Source organism: Penicillium maclennaniae (genome assembly GCF_028827695.1).
Source record: "Penicillium maclennaniae strain IBT 15551 chromosome Unknown utg000008l:1.0-3552695.0:1.0-3555053.0, whole genome shotgun sequence".
NCBI classification, from domain to species: Eukaryota; Fungi; Ascomycota; class Eurotiomycetes; order Eurotiales; family Aspergillaceae; genus Penicillium; species Penicillium maclennaniae.
Window position 1 is genome coordinate 348,330 of NW_026623220.1, and position 22,308 is coordinate 370,637.

Here is a 22,308-nt window from a genome sequence, read left to right on the forward strand (position 1 = left end):
ATCCTGAATGAATTGGGTAGATGACTTGTCTCTCTCCAAGTGTGTCTGGAGATGTACTATGCACTGCAGACATTAAATCATGCCTGAGGCCACACATAGGCTCATTATGTCACCAGTTCTCCCACTACACTATTTAATTTATAACCGAAGAAAGCTTTCGATTTAGGGCATTTTTGGTATTAAAAAAAAAGATATATTTACTATCGTATAAATATAGCACTCTTACTCTACCTTTAATATATATTTCCGTAACAAAACTCTTAACTTTCTATAAACCCCTTAAAAACTAGCCACCCACTATATAATTTAAGTTAAATTTCAGAACACTAAGGTAACGATACATAAGTTATCTATTTATAATCTAATTTCTTTAACTTTCGTAGATATTAGTATATAATTAAGGAATAATAGAAATAGATACTAGAACAGCCATAAATAACAGTATTTTTATAAGCTGAATCATTAATTTTATACGTCCGAATTAGGAAAGGCGCGGAGAAATTATGTATTGTAGTGGGAGAACTGGTGACATAATGAGCCTATGTGTGGCCTCAGGCATGATTTAATGTCTGCAGTGCATAGTACATCTCCAGACACACTTGGAGAGAGACAAGTCATCTACCCAATTCATTCAGGATTCACCCAATTTCTTCTATTCATGATGCAGCATTAAGATTATCCAGCAAGGACGCAACAGGGCATCAGCACGGCCTCATCCAGCGTCCTCTACACCAGACAGGCAGTGTGTGTGTGTGTTGTCCAGTCTGCATCGCCAGACAGCCATCGAGCCGTTCCCATTTCATATTGGCGTCCCCGGGAAGGCTCTTTTGTTAAGGCACATCACCATACGAAGAAACACACACCTGAAGGGTGGGGATCGCGTTTGACCCTGAAGACTACAAGACTGTCTGAGACCTCAAGCGGGAGACCACATTCACCAGCGATTGCAACGGCATACATTCGGTGCGGACAGCCGAGAGTGACTAGCCGAGATGCAGTGCTCCCCTGAATACACCCAGTTCCTACGAGGAATGCTGTCGGACTGGTATGCGGGAGATGCGGCGGTGCTTCAGATACTACTGAAGATGCAGCCTATCCAATTGAATGCGGTGGCCGAGCAGGGGTACCCGGGTATCCGATGGCTATGGCACTCCACCACACAGATGATATTGATGCAAACAATTCTGCATTATAAATTACAAGAAGAGGAAGCGGCCTCGACAAGAAAAAAGGAAGAAGAAGAAGAATTATTGAAGAGATACGATCAAAAGCAAAGCGCACAGAGTCAGCATTTCTTTTCGGCCGAAAAGCCATCTCTTTTCCACAAGTAAGTAACAGCGCACGGCACACAAGGTGTGATGGCTCCTGAGCTGTCGGACCCTGAGGGTATTCCAACCTTCACAGATTACCGTGAACCTGCACCAGAAAGATCCGAATCGACCCTAAGTGGTGATGATCATGCGGACAGTGCGGATCATGAGCACCAGCCACCATCGTCCTCAGCCGAACCGCCCAGCAGGGTGCAGGCCATGCCTTATCCTTGCACAGTTCAAGTGCCTCATTTCTCCGCATTGCCAGCTCCAGGATCCCCAGGAGCACCATACTTTGATGAGACCGATGTCTCCGAGTTCCTGGAGAAGCTGCAGGATACGTGTTTCAGATGCGGCGTCAAAAGCGATGAAGACATCATGGGCATATTGCCTCAGTACTGCGCGAAGGTCACCAAGTCTTGGGTGAAGAGACAAGACTCCTGGCTGAGAAAGGACTGGGATACCTTTAAGGAAGCCTTCTTGGAGCACTTCTATGATGACGACAGCGAGCAGCAAAGGTACACGAAGATATACCTTCAATCCCTTGCACAGATCAAGCGGACAATGCAGGACAATATCCGCTCGTATCTCAATGAGTTCGATGATATCTCTGGCCGTATCTATTCGAAAGGCGAGGTTAGCGATGTGGACAGAGCAAGCCTTCTTATCCAAGGACTTCCGCAGCAGCTCAAGGAGAAGGTTATCAGAAGGCATTCTCGCAAGCAGTTACCGAGAGGGACACTGATCACTTATTCGGAGGCATATGCAGCAATCAGGTTATATGTCAGAGAGGAAACCGACATTCAGAGAATTCTTTCGACTGTCGAATCTTCTCCGAGCAACCCTAAGCGTGACCAACAACTTCATCCCCCGCAGCAGTCGCCTACTGCTATTGCGAAGCCTCAGGAAAATCGTCAACCGACCGCTAGTCAGGTCTAGCGTCAGGACGAACAGGATAGGAAGCTCAGAGAAATGCAATCACAGATGGAGGCACTTACTCTTAAGCTACAGGCTAGCCGAGATATAAGGAATAACGTTCGGTACGAGCCTGATAGAAGAAACCCTTCGAATGGCCTTGGCGCCAATCCTCCAGCAAAATGCTGGACATGCGGAGGTGCCCACTTCTCTCGACCAGATTAATGTCCATCTATCCGCGATATGCAAGGCCGTGGCATTATGCACTATGATACTGCGAATCAGATGGTTTTAGGCACTGTTGAATAACTAGGCCCGAGACTGCGCGTGATCCCAGGATAATTGAACTAAGAAGCCTTCCAAGCGCAGTATGATAACTGGAAGAAGCAGGAGTCGTACAGAGTATCCGTGCAGCCAAGCAGTAATGTCGCTCGTGCCACTCTTCCTGCTCCCACTCATCTTACGAACCTGAATGTACCTGTCCACTCTGTTACTGCCACGCTTCTTGGTACCGCGCCTGTATGGGAGAAGCTCGAGGAAAGCGAGGATAAGGAAGCAATTATCCTATTCGGTGCCGTTAACGCTATTGAAGGTCGTCCTGCAAAGCGCCGCAGAGACCAGGACATTGCCAGAACAAGGAACTCCCAGACTAGCAGATTCCAACCGTATGTTGCTGATGCCAATAACGACGATATGATGCAAGACGGACAGCCTGAAGAGACTCAAACTGTACGGCCTCAGCAGGAAGCTGCTCCGCCACACAGCCAGGTTCCGAGAAGAGTCCGCGGCCCTATTGACCCAGATGTTGCGCAGCGAAGATCTTAGCTTTCGGATATTGTGATGCGAAAGATATGGGAAACCGAGATCACCCTTACGATCGGTGAGCTCGCCGGGTCTGCTCCGAAGATACGCGCTGGAATAGGCAAAGGTGTTAGCATAGACGTCATCAACCAGCGCATCAATAAGGTACTCTCGCAAGCACATACTCAGTCGAACTTCGCAGACGTCTCTCTCTCGAAGGAAGTGGAAGGCAAGATCAACCAAATTGCAAGAGATATTGCTAAGTATCATCGGGAGACGGGTAGTCCTATCGATGCAAAAGACCTGGCCGCGAAAGTGAGCTACCAGAATGCCCAGATAGCAGATACCTCGCCCGTGTCTTCTCCCCGTGAATACTCCAGAGACCTCCTATTTGTGACAGTTTCCGTCGGCGGACAAGTGGTCAAGGCGTGTATCGACACTGGATCGTCAGTCAATATCATCCGCAGAGACATCGCCCAATCCATGCAGGCGCAGATGCGGCTAAAGCCGAGGCTGAAGCTCGTTCCTGTCGACGGCGGTGAGTTCGCAGTTGGTGCTTATATTGAGAATCTGCCGATTAATATCGGTGACATCGTGACTGAGTCGCATACTATGGTCGGGGATGGTTGCACGAACGATCTCCTACTTAGTAGGATATAGGCGAAAGACGCACTGCTGCAAACCTCTGAGAAAGGTGATGGGAGGGTTATCTGCACGATATCGAGCCAGGACAGAAGGAAGCGCGTCAGCTTTGAAGCATATCATCCACGGAATGGGGGATCCTTCTATGAAGACCAACTCTGGCCCGAAGAATATGAGACTTTTGGTTTAAAAGCCTGAGCAGGTATTCAGCAGCCGCCTTAATGCCTACCTCTGTCCCAGCGGCCGAGTCCACCGAGACTGTTCACTTGATGGCACCATCGAATACCATAAATGCGATGATCACTAAAGAAGAAACAACAAAAACACACGGAAAGCAAGAAAATGCAAAAACATGGCGACAAGAGAAGAAGAATTATGCGGGGGAGTCGAATTGCGGGGTAGATAGTTTTTCGGCCGAAAAGATCTCTCCTTATCTTGGTGCCTTACAGATCTGGTATCTAACGGATCCTCGTCACCGCCAGAAGACCATAGCCGACATTGCCTGTTTCGACGAAGTTGAGTACCGTATATCCTTTTCGGACTTTGTTATACCAGAGCTAGGATTCCCCAAGACGAGACCACCTAATACCCTTCGATCGAGGAACCATGTCGCCTGCCGCGCGTAAGTCAATACCCTTTACAAGAGGAAGGCAGATAAGATACACCCGGTCAATTCATCTGATTCCGATGGGTCGATCCCCGCCGGCAATCCCGACTGGCAAAGGATATACCTCGAAAAGTACCACACGAAGTACCGCGCCGCTGATACTCCCTCCGAATTCGATGACTTGCTACGACCTCGCATAGCAACTATTGCGAGAGGGGCTAGGCTCACGCCTGAGAGAGAGGAAACACTACTTGTTGGCACGGCTCTTCTCCCCAGAGAGAGACTGCTGCTACGTGAGCTGTTATTTAAGAGGGAAGGGGTGCTCGCATGGTCTTGGGAACATATGAGTCGCATTCGTGAAGAAGTCATGCCGGCCCAGCGCATTAAGACTGTGCCCCATGAAGCTTAGCAGCATCCTGGCTTCAAGATTCCCCGTGCTCTCGCGCCCGTTATTAATGAGATGCTCCGAGAAAGACTGCAGAAGGGTGTCCTCGAGCCATGCGATGGTCCGTACAGAAACCTATGGTTCCTGGTGAAGAAGAAAGGCGCAGGCAAGTATCGGTTGATCAATGCTGCGATGCTGATCAATAAGGTCACAAAGCGAGACGCAAATATGCCCCCGGACGTCGATGAGTTCGCTAAAGAATTTGCGGGACTTGCACTGGCCTCTTTGGTTGACCTCTATTCCGGATACGATCAGATTACCCTCGCAGAAGAAAACAGGGACCTCACTGCCATTCAAACCCCGCTGGGCCTTCTGCGACAGACCACTATCCTACAAGGCGCGGCCAATTCAGTGCCACAATTCCAAAGAGTGATATCATGGATCTTGCATTCAATTTTTGGTGTTATTGCTAGGTCATTTCTGGACGACGTTGCGGTCAAAGGGCCGCGGTCCCGATATAACGATGAGTTCGCATTACCAGGAATACGCAGGTTTGTCCTCGAGTACCTCCAGAATCTCGACGAGACTTTATATCTTCTTGAGCTAGCTAGTGCTACTGTCTCGGCGGAAAAATCTCAATTCGCTATGTCAGGCATTGAAGTTGTTGGCTGGGTCTGCGATATCAATAGGCGCCGCGCTGCAGAGAGCAAGGTGGCGAAGCTCATTGACTGGCCAACCCCGTCGACCAAAGATAAACTGCGCTCTTTTGTTGGACTAGCCGTCTACTTCCGCATTCTAGTGGCCGGGTTTCAGATTATTATGGACAGCCTATACGCCTGCCTAAGGAAGAATACCCCATTCCAGTGGGGGGCGAAGCAGCAGTCCGCTTTCGATTAGGTCAAAGAAGTGCTCTCCACATTCCCCACTGTGTTACCTATCGACTATGACTTTAAGCCTCTGGTAATTATTGTCGCGGTGGACGCATCTGGAAAAGGTTGGGGCGCCGTCCTAATGCAAGAACGAGATAGTGTTAGGAAACCCGCGCGGTATGAATTAGGTGCATGGACAGAGACGTAGCTTACCTACGATGCGGGCAAACTGGAATGTCGCGCTATGCTGATGGCATTGAAGAAGTTCCGACATTGGCTATATGGCATCCACTTCATATTGGAAACAGACGCGAAAACATTAGTGTCCCAACTGAATCGCCCTGCGGCCGACCTACCTGGTGCACTAGTGACTCGGTGGATGGCATGGATCCGACTCTTTGACTTCGACGTCAAGCATGTGTCAGGGAGGAAGAATGGCGCGGCAGATAGGCTTTCAAGGCGTCCTGCTACCGAAGAAGAAATCAGGCAACAACAGCAGGAGGTTAACGTTGATGACTTCATTGATGCGGAAGTGTCCTACTTACGGGCGAGCTGTTTCCCAGCGCGTGCCGCTGTCATAGCAGACGAGGACGAGGACGAGGGCGAGGATGATGACCCTACCGCTGACGCTGCAGTTCTGCCTCTTAGAGAGGGTTATTCGACCGAATCACAAGACATCGCGCGGTACCTGATTACACTAAGAAGACCGCCGGAAATGTCTCGCAGTCAATTCTACCACTTCAAGAAACGCTGTGTGAAGTTCGTTTACCAAGACGGCCACCTCTTCTATCGACAGAAGGGAAGAACAGAGATCTTGCGACGTGTTCTCGACAACAAGGAAGACCAACAGAATGCACTACATGGCGCACACACAGATTTGTCCCACAAAGGTCGAGAAGCCACTTACGCATTGTTAAAGCACCGATACTATTGGCCACGAATGTTTGAAGACACCGCCGCATTTATCAGAACCTGCATCGAATGCCAAGCACGAGACCCGACACGGATACACGAGCCCGCTATCACCCCGAAGAACCTGAGGCTATTTGACAAGTGGTTTGTTGATACCACCCGCATGCCAGATGAGGATGGCTTCAAATCTGTCGTCCAAGGGCGAGAGTCAGTTAGCGGCTGGGTAGAAGCACGAGTCCTCACTAGCGCAGATTCTGAAGCAATCCAGAGTTTCATCTACGAAGACATTATCTGCCGCTATGGGTATCCAAGAGAGATTGTTATGGATGATGGACCTGAAAACCGCAGCAAGACACTGAAATTCCTTAAAGACCGCGGCATTAAGAAGGTCACCATTTCAGCATATCATCCTGGCTCAAATGGCCCTGTTAAGCGTTCTATGAGAACATTGAAGGACGCACTCTCTAAGATGACCGGCGGATATCCAATAGGAGACACTTCCACCCAGACAAACCGATGGAGACCTTATTTCCATGCTGCATTAATGGCAGACCGAGTGACTGTTAATGCTACCACCGGAATCAGCCCATACTATTTCCTGTTTGGGGTACATGCAGTCTTGCCGGTTGAACTGGAGATACCCACATGGAGCACACTGCCATAGGAGACTGTCTAGGACAGACCGAGTCTTATTGCAATGCGCGCACGACAGATCGAAAGACGAGAGAAGGACATCGAGGAAGCCATCCTGCGAATAAACCGCCTCAAGGAGAATAATGCAGGATACTTTGACGACCACTATCGCACTCGTGACACTCCCCTTAAGAAAGATGACTATGTCTTGCTACATAATAGTCAAAGGTCTTCAGATATAACGTCTGTTCAGAAGCTCCGCTTTCGATGGCTTGGACCATACCAGATTAAGTCTGTCAAAGGAAATAGATCCTACTCTATCAGGGAACTTAACGGCACCATCCTATGCCACATCGGAGACAAGAATGCGGATGCAATCAACGGCGACAGACTCAAAAGATTCTACCCTCGTGGAATAGGAGATTCTGATAGGATACAGGATGTTGTACAGACTGGCCACCTTCGGAAGCGAAGACTAATTGGTCGACCAAGAGCAGCACAATAACTCTTTCATCCTGCCATTTAAACGATCATTCCACCGATACTGCGAGATGCTTTTTCGGCCGAAAAGATCCTTCGCCTGAGGCACCAAAACACCTCACACCTTACACTCATTTACATCGCCAAGGGACGGCTCTCCTATTATAACGAGGAGGGGAAGGATACTCATTACCACCAGTCATTACCGATTAAACGCTCATTACTACGATTTTCCTTTGTTTATTGCAATTTTATTGCTAGTTTAAAAAGACCATACAGCAAATCCCCTATGAAGCATTAGAATATGAAATGCTGAAAGCCCCAAACTTCACTTTGAAAACCTCACTTTGCAAAACCTCTCTTTCCAACCCCCCACCACACCCTCGCATACCTCCGCATACCTTCGCATACGAATTCTGATCGATATGGATAACGATAACCTCCTGAGAGATATCGAGGTGCATGGACAGCCCGTTGACAGTATCGAGAATGCCCTCCAGCTTCTTCGAAGCTGTGAGCAGCTTCAGGCGTACGAGCTCGCATCTTAACTGTTCGACAGGCTACTCATAAACTATGGTCATACGGAGCGTGCTATTGATTTACTGTACCAGTACGTTAATAAGGGAGAACTGTGGAGAGGCTCGGAAGAGTATAAGGAGTTCCAGAGAAGGTGGTCTGAAGGTCAGAGGATACAAGCACGACGCGCCTAGAATGAGCAGTATCTTGTTGCGAATAAGCTGAAAGCTATCGAAGCATAGGGAGAATAGCAAGCGAATGCCTTCTTCGGTTACTTGACTACTCGTTCGATAATAGAGCTAGCGAGTAGGTTTATCACTACCGGCCTTAGCTACGATCACGTCCGCCTCTCTATCAATAACGAAGTTCTCTCTCGCTTATTGTCGCCGGGCAGAGGTGTCCGAAACACTAAAGGAGTCATTCAAGGGGATCTTTCAAAGGCCCTCCTCCGGAAGTGTACCTCAGCCCTTAGACAAGAGGATCTTGTTCAGTGTGGACTGCAACTGGACCAGGATGGGTACTGCTGCGAAGTAGGCTTCGGCCAGGATCTACCCGCTATCGAACCGGGAGGCTGGACTGCTCTTTCAGGACAGTTTGTTTCTATTACTGCGGTTGAGACAGAGGATGAGGCCGATACCGATACTGAAGCGATAGACAACCGTGATCCTGAGAGTGTTACACCCGACGATGTGCAGGATACAGCGATGCAGCTTGAAGAGTCAGATAAGGAACATACGGCCGACCCGATGTCTATTAGCGACTCGTCTAGTGTGGTCTCTAATCTTTCTGTGGCCCAGTCACTTCCTGACGACTACCTGTTAGAAAGTGATAAGGAACAAAACCCCTCGCAGGAGAGAAAGGAGACTGCTGAATACGGTTGCACCGCCCAAAGAGCAGCTATGAACAAGACTCTGGCCCTTCCTGCGGACGCTACGAACAGACGAAAGTTGGTAGCACTCAGGCGCATTGGAAAGCTGTCCCTTCCGGAGCTGGATTCGACCTTTACTAAGGATATGATCTGTCTGTCTTATGCGAAGAGAGTGTTTAAATTGTTCGACATGCGCAGTGCTAGCAAGGACCACGCGGCACTAGCGGTGCGAATTGATTTCATTTACCGACACACTGAGGACTGGGACACTATGGTAAAGGAGAACCGGACGTGATTTCTATCAGATACCGATGAGTTGCAGTCAGATTTCTACCGCTTCAAGCATTAGGCTAATCCTCCTATTATCGCCGACTATCGCAGGGCAACCTGGTTATCCTTCGAAAGCCTCTACCGCAGGGTATCTCCTACTCCCGACCCCACGACGCCCATGCCTGTTACGTTGAAGTTACAAATGCAAGAGCGAGGGAGTGTGGTTATTCCGCAGTTATTCGGCTGGTTGAAGGAGGACTTCGATGGGCATCACTCAGGTGGCCTTCTTGCTCTCGCACATAAGGAGATGGACATATATAACTACCACTATCTACCTCGTGTGGGCAAGCCTCGCCTTAGGTGGTTGAGGAATATGTGGCACGGCATTATTTAATAGCTTGTCCGTCAGGATCCAGCGTACTATGCGTGCTATGTTTCTTCCGGCCAGACCACGCTTACCGACTGATCTCCTTCCCGTACTACGCAAAGAGTACTATTCCCAAGGAACAGACTTATTTTAGGCACATTGATGTGAATCTGAATGACCTGGTGCAGACTGGACGAGGCAGCGCAATCCTGCAGGGCAGTCTAGCATTGGATGATGAAGATGAACAGAACTGTACTGAGATTCTGCCTGGCATGCATCGCCACATTCAGAAGTGGTGGGCTCTCGTGCGGGATAGGACGAACACTACGGATGGCTTCGTGCAGAAGATTGACAATTAGCTTTGGACCCCAGAAGATGCTAAGCGATATAGCACTAACTAGGTGAAGGAGATCTGTATGGCTGGTGATGTCCGAGTTAGTTTGCCTAGCATCCCCTATGGGTCGACGGGCCCCGCAACCAAGAGGCGGAGAAGCATTTTGCTATGGTTTGTGCGTATCAGAGATGACCACTCAACTCTGGATACTCCAGAGTCCGGTACGTGGGAAGAAGTGTCTGCGGCACACCGAGACCTCACGCAAGCTCCAAGAACTCCATCAGGGCTTACGAGCAGTGTGCATGGCCGTCTGCAGTATGTATTCCCTGTGGCGCCACGATTCCGCGGGGAAGGTTTAATCTCTGAATGCTTGGTTGGTCGCAGCCGCTGGACAGACCCTGGTGTGTCGGCTGAGTTGGATATCCTCTTCGGACCGGATGAAGCCGTAGCAACCGCCTATATTGTCTCATGGAGGAAGAAGGCGCAGCAAATGTACGCCCAATTATTCAGAGACATGATCAAGGCGGAGAAGCTGGCATTCGGGAAAGATTCCTTCTTCCACCGCAAGGCATTAGGGCTGCATATTGGTCCCCCTGATCCAGAAGTTGCACCTCCGGAGGATGATGATGACGAGGAAGAGATGTGATATCCGCGGCGATAGGGAATAGGTATTCTGGTCCTGTCTTTCTTTGCTTTTGTTAAAGTGGCTTGGGCATTCTAAATTGACTGCGCTCAACCACGGGACGGTTGATTTAATGGGGAGGGGTGGTATGTAGTGGGAGAACTGGTGACATAATAAGCCTATGTGTGGCCTCAGGCATGATTTAATGTCTGCAGTGCATAGTGTTACCGACCAAGACGAAGAAGAATTCGTGTATCATTAACAGAAGCAACTAAACTGGAGAAGAAGAAGAAGAGAGAAAGAGGGAAACGAGCATCTACGAAACAAACCCACTTCTATCCCGAATCGGGTTAGACCCACGGCTCCTTCCAGATCACGTTCCCCCTCAGGCCTCCCTCAGGCCACAAGACATTCATGCGTCACACATAGTACATCTCCAGACACACTTGGAGAGAGACAAGTCATCTACCCAATTCATTCAGGATTCACCCAATTTCTTCTATTCATGATGCAGCATTAAGATTATCCAGCAAGGCCGCAACAGGGCATCAGCACGGCCTCGTCCAGCGTCCTCTACACCAGACAGGCAGTGTGTGTGTGTGTGTGTTGTCCAGTCTGCATCGCCAGACAGCCATCGAGCCGTTCCCATTTCAGTATTTAAGGGTCTGACGGACCCTCCGCGGGTGACCCTTAAGGGACCCTTAGAGGGTTAGGGTCAGGGTCAGGGTCGGTGAGGTTGAACCCTGACCCTCGGAGGTGCGGGTGGAGGTTCCTGATCTTGGACCCGCGGGGCGGGTGAGTGCCAGGTCTACTCGGAAAGTGGGCAGAGTGGGGTAAAGTGAGCGAATAACTGGCCAGAAGCTCAAGTAACCGTGGTAATAGTCCCGTGGTGTCGCGTACCCACACTGCTCCAGGTGTTGGTCCGCCTAACCCTAACGCAAAACCCTATGGAAGGTGGATGAATAGGGATGGATAGCTTCAAAACAAAAGAACGTCGCTAGTCACGAATTCTTCTCTATCCTGCTACTCGGAGGGGAGGGAGGAGGTGGCTTGTTAAGCCAGACGGCAGGCAACAACAGTTGAATGTGATTGGTAATATAGTAGCAGGGTCAGATACAATGTTTTCTTCATGGCCTCTGAGTGGGAGCGTTAGGCATGCAGGCGGCAGCTTGGTGGCTCAGAACTTGAACTTCACCAACATCTTCGCCAGACCGTCGAGAACCATGTTTCGAAAATCAGCGAAGAACTCTAAGTGATCTAACACTGTGACACACGTTTAAGCTAAGATAGTCGATACAATCCGAGACCTGCTTTATTATACTGAGCCCCGAGTGGGATGGTCACCAAGTGTCAGAGTCACATGATGATGTCCTCGGGGTATGCAATCATTGCATGTAGATGGTGATTCTTCCTTCCTTCGTATCCCGATAGCTCCATGTTCCGAGTTCCTGATTGCTTTCTCTAAATCCATTCGTTCCTCACAACTTTAATTGTATTGAATACGGAAAGGTGAGTTTACTTGACCCGAGGAGTCACCGCGGGCCGAATAGAACCGGCTATCATACACACGGATCGGTTAATCATTCTTGCTTCGTCACTGAGCTTTCACTATCTGGGCTCCATACGGAGATACTTAATTCCCTAGAAAAATCTTCAACCTTGATCCAAACCTGCGAATTGCCCACCTGCGTCATCAAGCTTCATAAAATCCAGAGCGACTGCCTGCTGTAAAATAGCAGAACGAAACGAGGTGAATCTCAAACAAGACCACGACAGCTGCAGAATAGTACAAGGCAAACATGAGATACGGCAAAGTCGCAGTATTTACTCGTCCAGGTGAACCTGTGAAAATTGTTGAGGAGAAAGTTCAAAAGCCAGCGCCTGATGAGTTATTGGTGCGAGTATCAATAGCCGGAGTCTGTGGCAGTGATGTGCATAGGTTGAAGGGTGACATCCCTGTCAATGCTGAGGCAGTGTGCTTTGGACATGAGGCCGTTGGCGTGATTGAAAGCCTTGGTGCTGAAGTCAAAACCGACCGTGCTGGCGCACCATTGTCCGAAGGAGATATGCTTTATTGGATGCCTTTGGCACCTTGTGGTGTTTGCTCGGAGTGTAGTGCGTCCAACCTCATACACTGTCGCAATCTTGACTGGCCACCACCTATCGGAAAGCCAAACGGAGCCTGCTTTAGGCAATTCGCGACTCTCAACAAAAAATGTGTCTATATCCGGGTATCTCCGAGTGTTGCGCCTGAAAATATCATTGTATTTGGGTGTGGAATGCCAACGGCTTTGAGAGGTTTGAAGCAGCTTGGCGGTATTAGACCTGATTCAGATGTTGTCATACAAGGCTCCGGTCCTGTTGGCCTAGCATGCATACTCTTGGCAAGCCTGGCCGGTGCCCGCTCTGTCATCGTGACTGGTGATCCGAACGGTCGTCTTGAAGCTGCATCGGCATTAGGTGCTACTTGTACAATGTCCGTTGCAAATACAACCACCGAGGAGAGATTGGAAAGGGTGAAACGTCTCACCGCAGGCCGTGGGGCAAGCATTGTCATTGAGGCGGCTGGAACTGCTGCTGCATTTCCCGAGGGTTTTAACCTTCTTGGCATGAATGGCAAATATCTGATTCTGGGGCTATATTCAGGCAGCGCCACAGCACCAGTTGACCCCGTGCGCATTAATAATCTCAATTTACACATTATTGGCAGCTTGGGCATCGATGCGGACGGTTTCAAGAAAACGGTGGAGATCGCATCTGAACATGGCAGTCGACTACATTTTGCCGACCTTATCACCCATCGATTTTCGCTGGATCGCCTCGAAGAAGCTCTTGGTTTAGTTGAGCAGGGAATCCCTATCAAAGCTGTGATTGTGCCGAACTGAGGATATGTTGCTTGCCATTCTAAGGGCACGGCATTTGTAGATAACCAACTTAGATTGGAATTTCTATGCTGGCGGAATATATTCACTGGAATAACTTAAGGAGCGGTGAAGAGGTCTTGAAATTGCAATTGGCGAAAAGGCTTTGCTATCTAACTCGTATACTATTCATCACCGAAGCATTTGTTCATAGTTTAGCTGCTCCTGCATTTGGCAGATGAAAGTATTGTTCGTATAACTTCAAGCTCTCCGGGTTTGCAACAGTTCCACTGACCTTGGTGTTCATGCCACTCACAATCTGTTTGACATTTATCTCGCACTTCTTCCCGTTGACCGTGTATGGAATCTCTTGAACTTGGAAAATTCGTGCGGGAACATGGCGAGGAGAGTACCTGTCCTTAATGGCAGCCTTGATTGAAGCAACAAGTCGTGCATCCAGTGTATGCGGCACCTTCATCATTACAAATAGCAGCACTCTCTCATCGCCATCGAAGGAGCGCCTCTGTCCGACGCATATGGAGTCTAAAATTTCGGGTATAGTTTCGACAACTTGATATATTTCCGCGGAACCAAATCTCACACCGGATGGATTTAGGACACCATCTCTGAAAGAATGTTAGAGAAAGAAGGAGAAAGAAAGACGTGGGCCATTCCGTGACTTCAATGAGAATCATTGGTACTTACGATCGTCCGATGATCAAGAGGCCCTTTGTATCTGGGAGAAGCCTTATGAAGTCCCCCTGAGACCATACATGATCTCCAAACCGCGAAAAATATGATGCCCGGTATTTTTCGTCTCCACCGGGGCCATAGAAAGCAAGCGGCTGGCTCGGGAATGGCTGTGTGCAAACGAGCTCCCCAGCTTCTTCGGAGAGCTCAATGGATACAGGCTCGGTCTTAGAAGCATCAAAGACGTTGATAGCCATACCCAAACACTTGGCTTGGATCTCACCAGGATACACAGGAAGAATCGGGCATCCCCGACAACTTCGGAGAGAATATGGATCAGTCATTCGAGGTCGGTTAGTCTCAGTTTGGGAAACGTACAGCTTCCAGCGATGTCTGTACCACCGCTCATAGATATGAGCTGCGTCTTCTGGGGAAAGGCATAGCGATAGAACCACTTGTACAAATCCTCTGAGAGAACAGAGCCAGTAGACGTTACTATTCGCAGCTTCTCAAGGCTGTATTGCTTGCCTATCAAAGTCACTTCCACGAATCATTAACTGCTGTATCAACATACTTACGCGGTACAATGTTCCTCGACCGTAGTTCGGAGAGATATCGGGGTGAAGTACCAAAGACGGTGACCCTGTGTAATGATATTAGCTTCGTCATAGTCCTTCATCTCATGGTTTAAGCGCTTCTTACCTTAGCCTAGCTGCAAGGTCCAGCAAGACGGCTGGTTCAGGGTAGAATGGTGAGCCATCGTAGAGGAACATTGTTGCCCCAGAAGAAAGATTGACGAAGTTAAGGATCCACATCACCCACGCCGTCTAACAGCAACGTCAGTCCTTTCTGTTCTCAAACAGTAATTGTATACATATCACAAACTGTGGTATATTGGAAGAACACATCTCCTGGCCTCATATCATGCTGTAGCCGTGTATCGGTGCTGACCTTGAGTGCCACACCCTGATGAACGCATTAGAACAACGTAATTTCGTCTTTTGCACGCGGACTTACACCGGCAGAATGTACGATGCATTTAGGCGTTCCAGTCTGAGCATATAAAAAGTTGTCAGCACGCGATATACTCATAATTGACGTGCGCGAAGGAGAAGTAGCGTACCGTGCCAGAAGAAAAAAGAACAAAGGCCGGGGAACTAAACTGTAGCTGGGAAAACGATAACGTCCTTCCACTGCTATTTGTTAAGAATGTCTTCCAGGATATCCCTCTGCGAATTTTGGACATATTTATCCATACTCCACAGTAAGGTACGACCACCACATTCCTTAGCTGCTTGTCGTTGTTGCATAGCGTCTGTGAGATGGTCGCAATCCGGTCTTCAAGGAGGATTCTTTTGCCGGCGTACATATATGCGTCATCGGCGAATATGACTTTAGGTTCGATCTGCCCATAGCGGTCAATTATTGCCTTAGACCCTATATCTGGCGATGCTGATGACCAAACAGCTCCGATTGCAAGTACAGCGAGACAGAGGACGATTGCGTTGACAGAGTTGGACATGACAACCGCCACTTTGTCACCTGCTTTGATCCCGTAGCCAACTAAGGCATCGTACGCTTCCCTTGTGCGTTCCTCCAGGGCTCCCCACTTAATCTCTTCAACACCTGGCACCCCTTCCCTGACGAAATGAATCGCGGTTTGCCCGTGGTCGTGATTAGCGAGGATGAATTGGGCAAGGTTGAAGGTGGCCGAAGGGAAGAATCTGGGTGGGGGGTATAGAGGCAGCTACATCGCCGTCAATTTCTGGTATTCTAAAGGCAGCCCCACCGTATGCTTGGGTGAGAAACACTACCTCACTTGAGCCACTGCTATCACGCGCCAGTATAAGATCCCCTATTCTCACTGAGTCTGGCAAAATCCGAAGGAATGCACACACTTCACTCCAAAACTCCGCTAGACTGTCTGAATGCACTGACCATCTCCATAGGTCGTCGTATGTCTTCAGATCCAAGCTGTGCTTCTTGTTGACATGCTTCAAAAATTTGACAATGTTGGTCGAGTCAATGTCACTTGGGACCCAAACGGGCTGCTTTGAAGTCATGTTTACGAGTCAGGGATGATCGAGTGGCCAGCAACTCACAGCGTATGAGGCAGCATCATCACAGGCAAAGTCACACTTTAATCAGAATGTATTATATGAGTGACTGGTGCAGAGTGCCGAGGTGGTTATTGCGTTACCTATATTAGCCGAGGCTACCCTTGTCCTTAACGTAGATGGCCCCGAAGGCCTCGAGGATGCCTAGTACCACATAAGTAGGGAGCTAAGAAGACTTACTATCACTCGCCGCTACATGTTACGGAAGATTCACTTGTATAAATTCTGACGAGTGGACAAAGGGATCGCGATTAGGGAAAATGATAGCCAGTCGTGGTCGTGTGCTTTTTGGGGCAAATTCCGACCGTGCGGAAGTACCATACCATGAAGGCCATGGTTGTGAACGGTCGGGATTTTCTGGTTGACCGCAACAGGCGACGCCCTGAGATGATGCCAGACTCTTTGCTTGTTCGACCTCACGCTATCGCACTTAACCCGACCGACTGGAAATCAGTCTCCTACGGGAGAGCCGCGGACGGCTGTATCGTTGGCTGCGACTACGCCGGCGTTGTCGAAGCGGTAGGCAAGGAGGTCAGCAAGTCCTGGAGCCCAGGTGATAGAGTCTTTGGTTGCGGGCACGGGGCAAATCTCGTCAATGCGGACGACGGTGTCTTTGCAGAATATGCCGTCGTCAGGGGTGATTTGCAGATGCGAATTCCCGATGGCTGGACCTTTGAGAAAGCAGCCACTGCACCTCTCGGGCTGATCACTGTCGGCCAAGGTCTATATCAGAAGTCATTGAAGTTGAAGTTGCCCACTGATCCTGAAAGGAACCAAAACGTCCCGGTCTTGATATACGGCGGAACAACGGCAACGGCAACGCTTGCGATTCAACTTGCGAAATTGTAATCACTACCATCTTTCCAGTTTCTTGAAACAGTAATCTTCGTTCCTTAGCAGAAATGACCTCTGACATTCAAAAATAGATCGGGATACACGGTTATCACTACATGCCTACCGGAGCATTTTGATCACACAAGACGCCTGGGGGCCGATTTCTCTTTCGATTACATGGACCCTGATGTAGGTTCAAAGATAAGGGATCTGACGCGGAACGAGCTCCGATATGCGTGGGATACTATTAGCATTACTGCTTCGGCACAGATTTGCGCCGACGCCCTATCAAGCCGTTCTGGCTTGGGGTTACGGTACGGAAATCTTTTGCCTGTCAAATCACCCCGCGAGGATGTCGAAACAGTCACCACTGTCATGTATACTGCTTTTGGCAGGTACTTCAAGTTCGGAAATCAAGACATGTACGCCAGCCGGGAAGATTATGAGTTCGGACGGATGTTCTACGCCATGGCAGAGCAATTAATGGCACAGGTATGGGTGATTTCATTGCTACACTCTCGTCCCTTCCCCCTCAGTGTCGATTTCCACTGCACGCTGACTTACCCTTGGGTTGTAGGGGAAACTCCAAACTCATCCAGAAATGGTGGGTGAAGGTGGCCTTAATGGTGCTGTAAAGGGGTTCGAGTTGATGAAGGCGGGCCAAATTACGGGGCAGAAGTTGGTTTTCCGGATTGATGACACAATATGAAGCTGCACATGCAAAGGCAACTTTCCCTTTAAAGATATACACATATATTTCTTTAAATAAAATAAGTCATATATGGAGGTTTCATGGATAGGCAACAGTTGCGGACATTCAGAGTTTTGTTTTGCTCCCTCGTATCTGTATCTGAGAAGAAGTAGCCTGCTAGCATGGAGCCGAAAATCAGAACTTTCCTTCTTCCGAGATAAAGTGATCATCCCAAATCTCGCGGGTAGCAAAGGACTCCCCTAAACGTGGATGGAGCCCGAGGTTACAAGTCCCTTTCCTCGGTCTCGGCGGTAAAGAAACACCGCTTATGTTGTCTGGTCATGGGTTCTCTGACCGTGCTATAAAACAATCGTCATGAAAGCAATCGACATGAAAGCAATCGACATGAAAGCAATCGACATGAAAGCAATCGACATGAACAGAGACGGAATCCACTCTGAAACAGTGCGCGACTATCCTCTCAACATGGTGACTACCCCCTCAAACCAGGCCTACGTGCTTGGTGTCGGCCTCACAAAGTTCATTAAACCTCGTGGCGAGCGAGAATATCCCGAAATGGGCTATGAAGCTGGCGTAAAAGCTATGCTCGATGCACAGATCAATTACGACGATGTCCAGCATGGAGTTGCTTGCTTCGCATATGGCGACTCTACATCCGGGCAACGTGTATTCTATCAGTTCGGCATGTCTACCATTCCAATCGTGAACACAAGCAACGCGTGTGCTACTGGATCCGTTGGCCTGTATCTGGCACGTACCCTGGTCAAGAGCGGCAATGCAGATTGTGTCCTTGTTGTCGGATTTGAAAAGATGAAGCCTGGAAGTCTTAAGTCTGTCTGGGATGACAGGCCAAGTTCGAGCGGGCGATTTGCAGCGAAGATGAAGGAACAATATGGACTTGACAAATCTCCACTGACGGCCCAGTATTTTGGAAACGCGGGCAGGGAGTACATGGAAAGGTACCACCAACTTTACTCTATTTTACCCTCTTGAGGACACCGTTGACGTGATCTAGATACGGCGCCGAGGCAGAAGACTTTGCGGAAATCGGGCGTATTTCCCACAAACATTCCCAGGCCAACCCATACGCGCAATTTCGTCAAGAATATTCGCTCCAGGAGATCCAGGATTCTGCAACAATTTATCCGCCTTTGACCAAGCTTCAGTGCAGTCCGACAAGCGACGGTGCAGCAGCAGCAGTTATCGTGTCCGAAACTTTTCTAAACGCACGACCGCACCTAAGGAAGCAAGCCATCCTCATGGCAGGGCAGCAGTTCTTGACCGATTCACCCAAAGCCTTCTCGGAGAGTGCGATCGAACTGGTTGGCTATGACATGACGCAGAGGGCTGCTCGGGCCGCGATGAAGGAAGCTAGGATCAGCGCTTCTGAAGTCAAGGTGTGCGAGCTGCACGATTGTTTTTCAACCAACCAGATGATCCTTCTCGATGCTCTGGGCTTCTGTGAGCCCGGAAGGGCACACGAAATGGTTCGGAGAGGAGATATCACATATGGCGGAAAGATGGTGATCAATCCATCCGGTGGCTTGATCTCCAAAGGGCATCCAATTGGCGCAACGGGCCTGGCACAGTGCGCTGAATTGACCTGGCAGCTACGTGGCTGGGCAAACAATCGGCTGGTTGACAACAGTACGGTGGCATTGCAGCATAATCTGGGACTTGGCGGTGCGGTTGTCGTCAACGTCTACAAGCGTGCTGATGGTAGACCTACTTCAAGAGTGAGCAGCGAAGATGTTGCAAAGGGAAGCTGGCTTGGTTATAACCCTGCTGTGGAGGCAAGGGGTATCTCCCCCGCCGATGGTGAAAAGGTTCGGAGTAAAAAGAACAGGAACGACTTTGCTTTGGGAGATACTCGAGAGAGGCTGGCTGCACTGTTGTAAATCGAAGATTGTTTTGTGGCGTGGGTACCCATTGGACACGCGGCGCAGATAGACAGATAGCTCTCATCTGTCAAGTCATGTCTCATAAATTCACATACATCACCCCTCCGTAAATATCTATTGCATTCAGACTCCTAGAATGGTAATTTTGTTTATTGAATGTTATTTGAATAGTTTGCCCATCCGTACCTGGGTACTCTAAGGTAGATGCAATATGCTGGTGTTGTTCTTGGCTGTATGAAAATTTAAATCACACCATGTTCATTGCGAAAGAGGTAAAGAGGCACTGATTTGCGCTCAAAAATGCCATAGTCATCCCCTGTTCCCAGAGGAATGACGACAGAGGGAGAGAGAGCAACTAAAGTGGTGGATTGGACTATTCTAGAGAAGGATCTAACCTCTTGAACACCTGGGGCATCAGGAAGGCCTGACATTCCAGGCTGGAAACTTCGCCAACACCATGAACGACAAACCCGAATGTCCTATTTCTCCCCTCGTGATTTGACCGAGGATACGTGTTTTCCATTTTCTGCTGGAGAAGTAAAGTTTAGATCCGTTTTGGGCTATTGCGCTGGATCAAGCCCTCGGCCCGAGGGCTCAGGCTCAACCTGACAGAGATGAGCTAGACATGGCCGCGAAGCTCAACAGTAAGATCGTGGTGCTAACCTAGAATGTTCAGATTGTCAACCAGTATATGAATTTCTCAGAGGCAACCGACAGACATTGTACAGCTTCTTGTCGGATCTACCAAACACAATGAGCACCACCAGATCCAGAATGCGGGGTATGTCGACACTAGTCACTCAAAGCCGTGGATCCTATCGATGTAGCGGTGTTTTGGCTTTGAAAGCCACGACGCGCTCGCTGTCAGCGACTAGCTGTAGAGAGAGTTCGGGTGTGCGCATCCTTGAAGTCGCTGCAAGAGATGGTCTACAAAATATCAAGACAACGGTTCCCACTGCAACCAAAATCGAGCTGATACGTCGGCTCGCCGATACTGGCCTTCAACATATTGAAGCTACATCTTTTGTGTCACCGAAATGGATCCCCCAGCTAGCGGACGGCGCCACGGTAATGGAGAAGGTCCTATTGTTGGCCTCGAAGGGGATCACACTGCCGGTGCTTGCCCCTAATATGAAGGGTTTCGAGAACGCTGTGAAGGCGGGAGCGCAAGAAGTGGAGGTATTTGCATCTGCCACCGAGGCCTTTAGCAAAGCGAACCAGAATTGCTCTATTGAGGAAGCCTTAATCAGTGCTCAAAAGGTTGTGACAGCAGCTAAACAAAGCGGCGTGCGCGTGCGCGGTGTTATCTCGTGCATCTTCTCAGACCCTTATTCCGGGCCTACAGACCCATACGCTGTTCTCCAAGTCGTCAAAAGGCTCTTAGATATGGGATGCTACGAGGTTGGTCTGGGTGATACGCTTGGGGTGGGGACACCAGCAAACACAAAGAAGCTGCTGGAGGTTCTACTCAAAGAAGTACCCGCGGACAAACTTGCTGGTCATTTCCACGATACATATGGACAGGGCGTTGCGAATGTCGTTGCTGCGTACTCAATGGGAATTCGCGCGTTCGACACATCCGTCGGTGGCTTGGGGGGTTGTCCGTATGCAAAAGGGGCTAAGGGCAATGTGGCAAGCGAGGATGTGATCTATACTCTCGAAAACTCCGGTATCTCCACTGGAGTCAACTTGAGCAAGCTCATTTCCGTCGGTGAATGGATCTCGCGAGAAATCGGCATGCCATACGCAAGCCGAGCCGGGGCAGCTTTACTTGCAAAGAAAAACATGGCCACAGGGACGGCAAAGTCGGCCACAAAAGACAAGCCGACTCGAGAATGGACCACGGTCACCGAACTGCCTGACTACAGGGTTTCGCGCTCTGGCGCTGTGGTCAGGATTACTATGACACGAGCACAGCATGGAAACACAATGACTGCATCGATGCTCGAAGGGTTGACCAAGCTATTCACCGATTTGGCTACTTGCCAATCCACTTTTCACATAGTCCTGGAAGGCGAAGGCCGGTTTTTTTGCACTGGCATGGACCTCAGTGGAGGCACAAAGACGACCAACACCGACAAAGAGCATGGGTACCACGCAAAGATCCAGGCTCTGTTTTCTGCCATCGACAACTGCCCCCAGACAACGATTGCTCTTATCAATGGGCCGTGTTATGGGGGTGGAGTGGGGCTCGGGTTCGTTTGCGATGTCCGCCTAGCCTCCACAAAGGCTCGCTGGACTCTGTCGGAGATCAAAATCGGCGTCGCCCCTGCCATCATATCGAGATACATGGCACGCGAGTGGGGAATTCCGTTTTTCCGCGAAGCCATGCTTTCAGGGCGAGAGGTGCATTACTCCGAGCTGCAACGAATCGGCGCAATTCATGGCGTGTCAGACGATACAGGTGAGTTGCTAGATGATTATTTAGACAAACTGGCACATTGCGCCCCTCGTTCTGCGTCCATTTGTAAGGACCTAGTACGCATCGCGTGGCATGATCCCGGGAGCCCGCGGCAAGATAAGTTCATCGAAGACACCTTTCATGGAATGATGGTAACGGGCTGCGAAGGGGAATATGGAATCCAACAATTTCAGAAAAAGAACAAAAACATCCAGTGGGCGGAATATTGGTCACAGAAGAGGTCCGCGTCGTGAAACGCGT

The 22,308-nt window shown here is 49.4% G+C and overlaps 5 protein-coding genes across 5 annotated transcripts; 4 read left to right on the forward strand and 1 right to left on the reverse strand.

Annotated features, from left to right (window-relative positions):
* Positions 1 to 12,330: 12,330 nt before the first annotated feature.
* N7477_009132 (uncharacterized protein) lies at positions 12,331 to 13,416 on the forward strand (the record flags this gene model as incomplete). Its single annotated transcript, XM_056970793.1, has 1 exon — positions 12,331 to 13,416. The coding sequence occupies one exon, from the start codon at positions 12,331 to 12,333 to the stop codon at positions 13,414 to 13,416; it is 1,086 nt and encodes a 361-aa protein (XP_056817772.1).
* Positions 13,417 to 13,600: 184 nt separating this feature from the next.
* N7477_009133 (acetoacetyl-synthase) lies at positions 13,601 to 16,145 on the reverse strand (the record flags this gene model as incomplete). Its single annotated transcript, XM_056970794.1, has 10 exons — positions 13,601 to 14,018; positions 14,098 to 14,309; positions 14,366 to 14,400; positions 14,461 to 14,610; positions 14,661 to 14,725; positions 14,785 to 14,909; positions 14,968 to 15,048; positions 15,100 to 15,135; positions 15,341 to 15,829; positions 15,948 to 16,145. 10 exons carry the CDS (start codon positions 16,143 to 16,145, stop codon positions 13,601 to 13,603), a joined length of 1,809 nt encoding a protein of 602 aa, XP_056817773.1.
* Positions 16,146 to 16,523: 378 nt separating this feature from the next.
* On the forward strand, positions 16,524 to 17,742 carry N7477_009134 (zinc-binding alcohol dehydrogenase family protein; the record flags this gene model as incomplete). Its single annotated transcript, XM_056970795.1, has 3 exons — positions 16,524 to 17,044; positions 17,126 to 17,525; positions 17,611 to 17,742. 3 exons carry the CDS (start codon positions 16,524 to 16,526, stop codon positions 17,740 to 17,742), a joined length of 1,053 nt encoding a protein of 350 aa, XP_056817774.1.
* A 357-nt stretch (positions 17,743 to 18,099) lies between these two features.
* Positions 18,100 to 19,643, forward strand: N7477_009135 (acetyl-CoA acyltransferase; the record flags this gene model as incomplete). The annotated part of the gene is made up of 2 exons (XM_056970796.1): positions 18,100 to 18,704; positions 18,761 to 19,643. 2 exons carry the CDS (start codon positions 18,100 to 18,102, stop codon positions 19,641 to 19,643), a joined length of 1,488 nt encoding a protein of 495 aa, XP_056817775.1.
* Positions 19,644 to 20,420: 777 nt separating this feature from the next.
* N7477_009136 (uncharacterized protein) lies at positions 20,421 to 22,301 on the forward strand (the record flags this gene model as incomplete). The annotated part of the gene is made up of 1 exon (XM_056970797.1): positions 20,421 to 22,301. One exon carries the CDS (start codon positions 20,421 to 20,423, stop codon positions 22,299 to 22,301), a length of 1,881 nt encoding a protein of 626 aa, XP_056817776.1.
* Between the last annotated feature and the right edge of the window lie 7 nt (positions 22,302 to 22,308).